The sequence below is a fragment of the Lepidochelys kempii genome, chromosome 3, assembly GCF_965140265.1.
Source record: "Lepidochelys kempii isolate rLepKem1 chromosome 3, rLepKem1.hap2, whole genome shotgun sequence".
Classification (NCBI taxonomy): Eukaryota; Metazoa; Chordata; order Testudines; family Cheloniidae; genus Lepidochelys; species Lepidochelys kempii.
In genome coordinates, this window is record NC_133258.1 from 59,280 (window position 1) to 71,453 (window position 12,174).

A 12,174-nucleotide genomic window follows, 5' to 3' on the forward strand; every position below is an offset into this window, starting at 1 on the left:
TGAGCTGCACAGACCTACTTCCTGTTGGGAAGCATGTTTTACTGTCACTACAGAAGCATTACTTGCTGGACTAGGAAAGCCCTCACTACTCACCGCAGTCTTCACTGGACGTAGCCCCTTTGTGATAGGTCACCAAGCTCCTCGTGCAGGTCTCACACTCTGTTTTCCCATAATGCTCATTATAAGAACCCAGGGGGCAAGTGGCACATGTGACTGTATTCAGTGAGCTGTACAGCCCTGGGGAACAAGCAACTGTAAAACCATTAAAAGGAAAGAAGCAGTGACATTTAGGGTCAGAGACTCAGACTGAGGATTCCTATCAGAGTTAAAGATTAGAGTGATGGAGCCGGTGCAGGAAAGAGCATCTTATTAATGGATATCCCATGGCTCATCAAGAAAAGAAATGTTTGTGTGTACAACATTTTCCTACAGTCTCTATATACTTGTAATGAATTTTTACATGGTGTGTTTAAGAATAACTGCATCTTCATCTCCATTTCTAGACATTACTATAACAAAAGTGGCTCCAGTGTGAAGTCTGTGATAGGAACAATCCCCAGTGAAGATTATGCCCCACTGATGGGTGGAAAGATTTTTGACAATTGACTTACTGCAACAGTTGGAACACCCGTCTGTAGTGTTACTTTTACCAAACCCTGGCTTACAATGATCCACCTTATAGGCCAGAAGTGACCCAACTTTGTAGTGCAAAGGAGGCAGATTCCCCTCACGGATCTGAAACTCATTCAGCACCTCGATGGAGCGATGAATTCTCTCATAGGCCTGTGAGGAGTCAAGAAAACAATTAGCAGTATTCGCCAGATCAATAACATCTATATTTACAACTTCCCCCCGGCTCCCAGCCCACCAACCACAGAGATAAAAAAACAGTATGCTGCCCTGGCAATGAGGGATGAAGAATCTCCCCCAAAGATGGAGGAGGAGATGCCATGTAGTCCCAAGACTGAGAGGATCATGGACCCCACACCCAAGAGAAAACCAAGGATGGTGGTGATTGGTGACTCCCTTCTAATGGGAAAGGAGGCATCCATCTGCCAGCCCACCAGATGTGCTGTCTGCCAGGGGCCCGTATCTGAAAGATTACAGAAGCATTGCTGAGGCTCATGCAGCTCTCTTGCCACTACTCCATGCTCCTTATCCATGTGGGCACTAATGATACTGCAAGGTATGACCCTGAGCAGATCAGAAATGACTACAGGGCTCTGGGAGTGAAGGTGAAGGAGCTGGGGGCACAGGTGGTGTTCTCATCTATCCTTCCAGTCAATGGTAGGGGCCCAGGCAATGACAGACACATCCTGGAGGTGACTGCATGGCTGTGCAGATGGTGTCAACAGGACAGCTTTGGCTTCCTCCACCATGTGATGTTGTTCTGAGAAGAAGGATGCTGAGTAGAGATGGGGTTCTCCTATCAAAAAAGGGGAAGAGTATCTTTGGATACAGACTGGCTAATCTAGTGAGGAAGGCTTTAAACTAGGTTAGATGGGGCAGGAGACAAAAGCCCATAGATAGGTCCAAAACATAGAGACCTGGGTGAAGGGTCAGAATCTGGGAGGAACATGGGCAATCATAGCAGGGAAAAGGAGACAGGAGGGAATATAGAGGGGAAATTGAATGAACATCTTAGATGTCTGTATACTAATGCAAGAAGTAGGAGGAATAAGCAGGAAGAACTAAAAATACTAGTGAATAATCACAATTATTACATAATTGGCATCACAGAGTCTTGGTGGGATAATTCACATGACTGGAATATTGGTATAGAAGAAGCTTGTTCAGAAAAGGCAGGCAGGGAAAAATGGGAGGTGTTTAGTGTTACCTTGTATATCAAAAATGTATACGCTTGCACTGAGGTTGAGATAGAAGCAGGAAGCAGAACAGTTGAAAGTCTTTGGATAAAGGATAAAAGGGGTTTAAAAAGGATGATGTCATGGCAGGGGGTCTACTATATACCACCTAACTATGGAGAAGAGATGGATGAGAGTTTTTTTAAAAACCAAAACCAAATCATCCAAAGCACATAATTTGGTGGTGATGGGGAACTTCAACTACTCAGAAATCTGCTGGGAAAATAATACAGCAGAGTAATGATTATTCAACCAGTTCTTGGAATGCGTTGGAGATAAGGTTTTATTGCAGAAGGTGGAGAAAGTGACTAGGGAAGAAGGTGTTCTAGATTTGATTCTAACAGACCATGATGAACTGGCTGTGAATTTGAAGGCAGAAGGCAGCTTGAGTGAAAATGACCATGAAATGATGAGTTCTAGATGCTAAGGAATGGTAGGAGAGAAGACAGCAGAGTAAAGACAATGGACTTCAAGAAAGCACACGTTAGTAAACTCAGGGAATTGGTAGGTAAGATACCATGGGAAGCAAGTCTAGGGGAAAAGGAGTCAGAGGAGTTGGCAGTTTTTTAAAGAGATGTTATTAAGGGCACAAGAGCAAACTATCCCAATGCATCAAAAACACAGGAAGTGTGGTAAGAAACCACCTGGCTTAACCAGGACATCTTCAATCATAGAATCATAGAATATTAGGGTTGGAAGAGACCTCAGGAGGTCATCTAGTCCAATCCCCTACTCAAAGCAGAACCAACACCAACTAAATCATCCCAGCCAGGGCTTTGTCAAGCCAGGTCTTAAAAACCTCTAAGAATGGAGATTATACATTTGGGATGTATAAGTAGGGGCATAGCGAGCAGATCGAGGGACGTGATCGTTCCCCTCTATTCGACATTGGTGAGGCCTCATCTGGAGTACTGTGTCCAGTTTTGGGCCCCACACTTCAAGAAGGATGTGGATAAATTGGAGAGAGTCCAGCGAAGGGCAACAAAAATGATTAGGGGACTGGAACACATGAGTTATGAGGAGAGGCTGAGGGAGCTGGGATTGTTTAGCCTGCAGAAGAGAAGAATGAGGGGGGATTTGATAGCTGCTTTCAACTACCTAAAAGGGGGTTCCAAAGAGGATGGCTCTAGACTGTTCTCAATGGTAGCAGATGACAGAACGAGGAGTAATGGTCTCAAGTTGCAGTGGGGGAGGTTTAGATTGGATATTAGGAAAATCTTTTTCACTAAGAGGGTGGTGAAACACTGGAATGCGTTACCTAGGGAGGTGGTAGAATCTCCTTCCTTAGAGGTTTTTAAGGTCAGGCTTGACAAAGCCCTGGCTGGGATGATTTAACTGGGAATTGGTCCTGCTTCGAGCAGGGGGTTGGACTAGATGACCTTCTGGGGTTCCTTCCAACCCTGATATTCTATGATTCTATGATTCTATGATTCCACCACCTCCCTGGGGAACCCATTCCAGTGCTTCACCACCCTCCTAGTGAAATAGTGTTTCCTAATATCCAACCTAGACCTCCCCCACGGCAACTTGAGACCAGTGCTCCTTGTTCTATCATCTGCCACCACTGAGAACAGCCTAGCTCCATCCTCTTTGGAACCCCACTTCAGGTAGTTGAAGGCTGCTATCAAATCCCCCCTCACTCTTCTTTTCTGCAGACTAAACCCCAGTTCCCTTAGCCTCTCCTCATAAATCATGTGCCCCAGCCCTCTAATCATTTTCGTTGCCCTCTGCTGGACTCTCTCCAATTTGTCCACATCCATTCTGTAGTGGAGGGACCAAAACTGGACACAATACTCCAGGTGTGGCCTCACAAGTGTCAAATAGAGGGGAATAATCACTTCCCTCGATCTGCTGGCAATGCTCCTGCTAATACAGCCCAATATGCCTTTGGCCTTCTTGGCAATGAGAGCACACTGCTGACTCATATCCAGCTTCTCGTCCACTGTAATCCCCAGGTCCTTTTCTGCAGAACAGCTGCTTAGCCAGTCGGTCCCCAGCTAATGACCTGAAACTCAAAAAAGAGTCATACAAAAAGTGGAAACTAGGTCAAATTATGAAGGATTCATAAAAAAAAAAAAAAGACAACTCAAGTATATAGAGGAAAAATTGGAAGGACCAAGGCACAAAATGAGACTAAACTAGGTAGGGACATAAAGGGTAACATGAAAACATTTTACAAATGCATTAGAAGTGAGAGGAAGACCAAGGACAGGATAGGCCCATTACTCAATGAGAAGAAAATAACAGAAATCGCAGCAAAGGCCAAATTGTAAAATGCGTTTTTTGATTTCGGAGAGACAAGGTGAGTGAAGTAATATCTTTTATTGGACCAACTTCTATTAGTGAGAGAGACAAGCTTTTGAGCCACACAGGGCTCTTCTTCAGGTCTGGGAAAGGTATTCCCAGCATCTCAGCTAAATGCAAGGTGGAACAGATTGTTTAGTATAAGTAGTTAGCACATATTGTATAAGGGACCATTCAAAGTAGAGTGGCCAATTAACACCTCTGCAGTCATAAGACAAAAAGAGGCGGCTCGTGGGTTACAGATTGTTGTAATAAACCATAAATCCAGTGTCTCTGTTCAGTCCATGATTTTTAGTGACTAGCAGATTAATGAATTTAAGCTCCCAGGCTCATCTTTTGAAAGTCTTGTGCAGATTTCCTTTGAGGACTGATAGGTCAGATACAGATTGATTGTTTTGTGAAAAGTGTTCACCTCCAGATAAGGTGATAGGAACAAAGAAGTAGAGCATACTTACAAGATGGGGAACTCAGTGACTGAGAAAGATTTGGGGGTCATGGTGGACCATCAGCTGAACATGAGCTCCCAGTGTGACGCTGGGGCCAAAAGAGCTAATGCAATCATAGGATGTATAAACAGGGAGATTTTGAGTAGCGGAGAAAGGTTATTTTACCTCTGTATCCTGTGTCTAGTTCTGGTGCCCACAATTCAAGAAGGAGGTTGATAAATTGGAGAGGGTTCAGAAAAGAGCCATGAGAATGAATAGAAGGATTATATAACATGCCTCATAATGATAGGTTTAAAGAGGTCAATCTATTTAGCTTAACAAAGAAAAAGTTAAGGGGTGACTTGATTACAGTCTAAAAGCATTTACACATTTCACAATGCACTTTTCAGACTAGCAGAGAAATATCTAACACGATCCAATGGCTGGAAGATGACACTAGACAAATTCACATTGGAAATAAGGCATACACTTTTTACAATTGAGGATAATTAACCATTGAAACAATTTACCAACGATCATGAAGGAGTCTCCGTTATTGACAATTTTTAGATCAAGATTGGAACATTTTCTGCAAGATATGCTCTCGGAATTATTTTGGGGGATTTCTCTGGCCTTTCTTTACAGAAAGTCAGACTAGATGATCACAATGGCTCCTTCTTGCCTTGGAATCTGTGAACGATCAGCAACCTGGGACACTGCCCCAGCTTTCCAGCCATAATGATCTGTAATTCCTCTATGGTGTGTTTAGTCAGTTTAGTAGACAATTTTGCTTTCTGAGCTAGGACTCTGATACTGATTTGGAATCTGGTACCAATTACAGCAGATACATCACCTCTTTAGAGCGATCCTTGATGTCTTGTTCACAGTTTTTGCTCATGCTTTCTGGCGGACAATGAATTTCCCACATGACTCCATAAGGAAACACTGTGGTGAAATAACAAAGCAAACACGGTCACTGACAGCTCCTGCACTGTCTCATAGTATTTATCCATCCATCCTTGTATGTTAGCATTTCGCAACTGTAAATGGCTACTGATGTCCAGATCATTCCAGACACTGTACACAATCCACAAAGCATAGCTACAAAGAAGTTGCTGTCATTTCTGAGAAGCATCTGTATGCCTCAGTATGTCTCTGAATTCAGGCTTGGCTCTGGGTTCTCACCTTGATTCCATCCTGGACACTGGGAATTGACTTTTCTCTCAGAAACAAGACAAATAAACCTGTTACTTGCATCCATATTCAACAGTACTGGGTTTAAGGGGGAAGAAAGTAGCATGCTCCCGTCTGAAAACAATATGCAATGTCTGAATGTACAATTCCCAGACATTTCCGAGCCTCCTGCAGACAGCTGCAATCCTGAAGTCAGCCTTCGCCAGATGCTGTAACCCAGGCTTCTCCAATAAATGCTAGTTTAGTAAGTTGACGACATAAACTGTTTGGGCCAAACTCTCTTCTTGCTTACCCAGACATAACTCTCTTGATGTCAGCAGAGTTACACCTGACTTATGCCACTGCAAGAGGAAAGGGGCCCTTGTGTTATTTTGTTACCTGATCAGTATTGCAGCAGCTTGAAGCCTGGTTTGTAGTCTGATCTTGGGCTTCCACCACCTTATTCATGTCACCTTTGGTGAGGGGCTTTGGCTGTCTGAAGGAAGCTTGGAAATGCAAACTGTGATTAAATACATGTCCAGAGGCAATGGTGATGAGAAGGGCCAGCAAGGTCATGGGTGTAATTTCCTATCTGTAAACACATTAAGGATTAAGTAACAAGCTCTGCTCTTACTCAGCACAGTCATCCACACTTCAGAGTGGTTCCTTTCCTGCGAGGGCCAGATGCACTCAGTGTATTTTTCAAAGACCTCACAGCTGAGATTCCTCACTAGCCTATTCAGATGCTCCAGAAAGCTGTGGATGTAGATGCTGTTGGTTGCTGAGCTGCAGAGAGGAGAGTAAAAGGCAGACCGGATCTCCACACTCCTGTCTGGCCTGTGATAAGCTAAAGGGAAAGGACAGGGTTAACTCTATTAAACACTCAATTTGCATACAGTTTGCTAATCCCCATAGTGCTGCACAAGCAGCATCCTCCCCATCTATCCTGTGGGGAAGCTAATCCCTTTAGGGTATGTCTACACTGTGATAAAAGACCTACAGCATGGCCACAGCTGGCCCAGGTCAGATGACTCAGGTTTATGGGGCTTGGTCGTGCGGGCTATAAAACTGCAGTGTAGATGTTCGGGCTCAGGCAGGAGTCTGAGATCTGACACCCAGCAAGGGGGTAGAGTCTCAGGGCATGGGCTACAGCCCAAGCCCAGACATCTACATTTTAGCCCTCCAGCCCAAGCCCTAGAAACCCAGTGACCCAGGCTCTGAGACTTGGTGCCACTCCCTGTAGCTAGGACATTGACTCGGGGAGGCAGACTGAGGTTTGCCTTCATAAGTTCATGTACTTAGTGAAAAACGCAGTTTCAATCAGAAGCTTTTTAAAACTATTTTTATGAAATAAGAAGAAATAAAATGCATGTTTATGTGATCGTTCAGCATAGCAAATATTCAAGCATGCACAAAAATTCAAAGATTCAGAAATATAAAAGTATAGATCTGAACATGAAAGTGCTGTGTGACGTAAAGCCTGTTCATGACACTAAAGTTTAAGTCTTCTTGGATAATAGTGCCTTCATTCCTCCACAAAGACATGCAAGGTTCAGTTTTCAAGTCAGATCACTTTCATATGACAGGAGAATTGTTTCTCTTTCTTTCATGGGTCATGCTCATCCTCAGGTGTGATAAAATTATTTTCAAATAAGAAAAGGATTTCTCACATGTTGCCGTTGATGCTCGAAACAACAAGACCACTACCGACATTTCAAAAATATATGGGAAAGCCTCATTTAAGTCCTTGGCAGCACCTAGAACTTCTTCAAATTCTTTGCAATTTTTTTTTAACTATCAGTGGTTTAAATTCACCCATTTGGGAGGGGGGAAGAGGGGGAGGAAGATGGCTGCCTAGTCCCAGACTTCTCACTCCCCATATATCAAGTCATCTCTAATAATTACTTTCCTAGCCCACTGCCAATAATTTTCTGTCATAAAAGTTTAAATTAAACCCCTGGATAAACTTCAAACTGTTGACTATGGATTCCAATGACAAAATGAGGGGCAACAAAAGACCTAAGCCTGAATCATCTGAGCAGCTGAAGTGGGAGAATGCAAGGCCACAGCAGAACCTAACCCAGGATATTGCAGCACTGAAAGAATTCCTCACAGACTGACTAGATTAAATATTGAAAGATATTCATGGCCTCTCTAAAGATATATGTAATGTAAAATCCTGAATGGTTCATTTGGAAAATGAGCTACAAAAGACTAACATTGAAACAGTGAAATTAAAGAAGAAACTGACTCCTTAAAGCTCAGATTAGACAAACTGGAAGAAAATCAGGGTAATTTAAAAAACAGATCTTGAAAAAACAACTTTTGCCACTTGGGCACTGCTGAGGGCTTTGAGAGGATGGATATTATCATCTTTCTTCAGAAGCTTCCCCTGACCTACTTAAATTGGACCCCAGCTGCTCTCATTAGCTATTGAAAGGGCTCATTGAATGCCTGGTACTAGAAAGCAGGTACGGGGTAGGGGCCCAATTGAAAGATCCGGCAGACCTGGGGTAGAGGGTGGGCGGGGTGAACCCTCACACAGGGCTCGGTTGAGATAAGCCCGAGCAGCGGGCGTCAAGGCGGCCTTCACCTCCTGAAGTAAGTGCCGGGGGGTACGAGGTCTGGAGAGCCCCATGCGCCCAGTGAGCGTCAGGGGATCCAGGCAGTCTCCCCAGTCATAGTCCAGGAGGTCTCCGATTCTCGTGACTTCCGCCAGGACCAAACTCTGGCGCACCGAACAGGACTCCGCTGCCTGCACACGGAGCTGGGGGTTGTGTAGCAGGGGCTCCGCGAGGAGATCTGCTCCCACGGTGGCCGCCACAGACCTGGTCAATGAAAACAGTTTCCAGGTCCGGAGGAGGTCCTGGTAGAAGACCGGCAGCCCAGAGAGGTCTCGCGGAAAACCTCTCGGACAGAGATAAAAGAGCTGCCGGTCGTATCGGAGCCCTTGGAAGCAGTGCAGGAAGGCGTGCGCCAATATGCTCCACGTCGAACTACCTGCACTATAAAGGAGCCTCTGCAGGGTCTGGAGGCGGAAGACACAGACCTGAGTGTGCAGACACTTCAGGCCCTGCCCTCCTTCCTTCAGGGGTAGATGAAGAACCTCAACAGGGGCCCAGTGCATTCCTGACGAAAAGAACTCTAGAATCGATGTCCGGAGGTCGGTCAGGAAACCCGGGGCCGGGACCAGGGTGTTGAGCCGGTACCAGAGCGTGGACAGGACTAGTTGGTTAAGCACCAGTGCTCTCCCTCGGAGGGAGAGACATCGGAGTAGCCTCGTCCATTTCCGGAGCCGCTCTATCACACCGCCTTCTAAATTTTGCCAGTTCTCCAGCGGAGAAGGGTGCGTGGCAGAAAGGTAAACGCCTAGGTAGAGCAGTGGATCCGCGCTCCACCGGATGGTCTGAAGCGCGGGTGGGAGGGAGCTCACCTGCCGCCAGTCCCCCACCGCCAAGCCAGAGCTCTTGACCCAGTTGGCTTGGGCGGAGGAGGCTGCCGAATAGATGGCCTGGCAAGCCTCCACCCGCGCCAAGTCGCCCGGGTCCTGGACCACGAGGAGCAGGTCATCAGTGTACGTGGACAGGACCAGCCGCAGCTCCGGCTCCCGCAGCACCAACCCCGTCAACCTCCTGCAGAGGAGACAGAGGAAGGGCTCGATCGCCAGAGCGTATAGCTGGCCCGAGAGGGGGCACCCCTGCCGTACTCCTCGCCCAAAGCTGACCGGTTCGGTCAGGGTCCAGTTGAGCCTAACCAGACACTCCACAGAAGCGTACAGCACCTGGAGAAAACTCACAAACTGAGGTCCAAATCCAAACACCTGCATAGTGCCCAGGAGGTACCCATCGTTCACTCTATTGAACGCCTTCTCCTGATCAAGAGACAGGAGGGCGAATGACAGACTGTCTCTATGCCTGAGTTCCAAAAGATCTCGGACTAGAAATAGGTTGTCAAAAATGCTGCGACCCGGGACAGTACAGGTCTGGTCTGGGTGGATCACGTCAGCCATCATGGACCCTAGCCGCAGTGAGATTGCTTTCGCTACGATTTTGTAATCCGTGCTAAGGAGCAAGACGGGACACCAATTTCGTAATTCGTGGAGGTCCCCCTTCTTCGGCAACAAGGCGAGCACCGCTTGCCTGCATGAAAGAGGGAGGACCCTGCCCTGCAAAGACTCAGCCCAGACAGTGTCTAGGTCTGGGCCAAGAATGTCCCAGAATGCGCGGTAGATCTCCATGGTCAGCCCGTCCATGCCCGGAGATTTATTGGTGGGCATGCGACGGAGGGCTTCCGAGAACTTGGCCAGGGTGAGAGGCAGCTCCAGTCGGTCTCGGTAGCCCACACTAACCATGGGGAGTTCCTCCCAGAGCACCCTGCAAGCGCCAGGATCGGTCGGATCCGGGGAGAAAAGGCTTGTGTAGAAGTCACGGGCCTTCCCACACATCTCCACTGGATCCGTGAGGGGGGTGCCGTCTTCTGCTAGAAGGCAGGTGACGTGTTTCTTGGCCCCCCCCATTTTCTCCAGGGCGTAGAAGAAACGGGAGCCGCGATCCATCTCCCGAAGGAGGCGGATGCGGGATCGAACAAAGGCACCTCGGGCCCGATGGTCCTCAAGGGCCTGGAGCTCCTCCCGCTTCTCCCGGCACGCTCCGCAGAGGAACGGGTCCTCGGGGCTGGTGGCCAGGCGCCTCTCCATCTCTAAGACCTCCCGTTCCAACTGCTCTATCGCTGCATTTCTCTGTATGCTGGTGCCCCGGGTGTAGTCACGGCAGAAGAGCTTAGCACGCACCTTCCCTCCATCCCACCATCACCACGCCGAGGGAAAGGCATGCCGCTGCTCTCGCCAGGCCAGCCAAAACTCCTGGAAGGACGTCACGAAGCCCCCATCCTCCAACAGGCTGTTGTTAAAGTGCCAATAGGCCGGTCCCGGCCTCTCTGCACGGAGGGAGGCTGTTATGGTGGCTAGATGATGGTCAGAGAATGGGGCCGGCCGAATGTTGGAGGAGTGGGCCTGTGAAAGATGGAAACGGGATAAATAAATACGGTCCAACCGAGAGTGGTGTGACCGATGGGCCTCCACCCGGACATAGGTGAACGTGGAAGTGTCATCTGGGTGGTGGTCACACCAGACGTCCACTAGGGAGTGATGTTTGACTATTTCTCGGAGAATGTTCGCAGCGGCCGGGCTCAGCTCGGCCCCTGACCGGGCCTGTTCCTCGAGGGTGGTGTTAAAGTCCCCTCCCAGGACTAAGCACTCATGAGAATCTAAGGTGCCGAGGAAGTTGGACACCCGCTGATAGAATTGCGGCCTCTTCGGGCTCGTTGTCGGGGCATAGATGTTAACGAGGTTGACCACGAGCCCCTCCATACAGACTCAGAGATGCAGCAGGTGGCCTGGCACGGCCTCAGTGACCCCTAGCACCTAGGGCCATAGATTGGGGGAGAACAGGGTCGCCACTCCAGCTTGTCGAATTGTGAAGTGGCTGAAGTAGACCCCGTCCCCCCACTCCAGCCGCCAGCTGTCCTCGGCGGTCGGATCCATATGGGTCTCCTGCAGAAAAACCACAGAGTACCCCCCTTCCCGAAGGTAAGAGAGCACCTGGGACCTGCGGAGAGCCATCCTACAGCCCCTGGTGTTCAAAGTTGCAATAATGAGGGGCGTCATGCGGAGGGCTGGGGGGGGGTTCCTTGTTGGCGGGGGTGTTCACAGCCCCCAGCGGGTCATGCAACAATCCGTGACCCATCCCATAAATGAGTAAATCGTCACGGAAGCTGCGGGCCCGCCCGTAGGCCGTGGCACCGTGCCTTCCTTTCCCTTTACCCTCCTTTATAAGGATCCTTGTGGCCTGGATGATGTGATCAAAGTCCCCCCATAGCTGGAGAGCTAGCTGTACCCTGTTGCGGGAGCCACGGATGTCTTCTAAAAAACTGTCGCAATGCTTTTCGCAGCTCTTGGGGTGGTGGGGTTGCGATTTCCGGGTTATTCCCTGGTGGGGCTCTTGGTGCAACCTCATGGTCCGCTGAGGCGGGCAGGCAGGGTGCAGACCACCGACGGGGCGTCTGACAGGCTAAAGTTATTAGGTCCGTCTCAAGCCTTGGGTTAGAAGAGGATGGCGGAGGGAAAACTGCAGCTCCTAATGGGTCGCGGCAGGAAAATGCAAAGGCTGCTCCTTGGGGGGGATCCACAAAAACCGGGAAAGAAACAACCCCAGGGGCGGCAATAGCATTTCAGGAGGAGGTGGATTGGGCAGGGACAGGGTGGGGGTGGGGGCGGGGGCAGAGGCTCTGGGCTTCGGGAGGCAAGCAGCTGAGAGGTGGTGCCTCCCGAACAGATTTGAGGGTTAAGGGGGTGGGGAGGGGGCTCCCAGTGATGCTAGGCACAGCCTCTGTGGTGGATTTGGCAGCCA

General features: G+C 48.6%; 1 protein-coding gene across 1 annotated transcript in view; it reads right to left on the minus strand.

Moving 5' to 3' along the window:
• Positions 1-6,506: 6,506 nt before the first annotated feature.
• The window catches only part of GPN1 (GPN-loop GTPase 1), a 122,512-nt gene continuing 116,844 nt past the window's right edge, over positions 6,507-12,174 (minus strand). The window contains exon 17 of the mRNA XM_073335385.1: positions 6,507-6,614. Within this exon, the coding sequence (XP_073191486.1) occupies positions 6,507-6,614 (108 nt within the window). The remainder of the gene's footprint in view (positions 6,615-12,174) is intronic.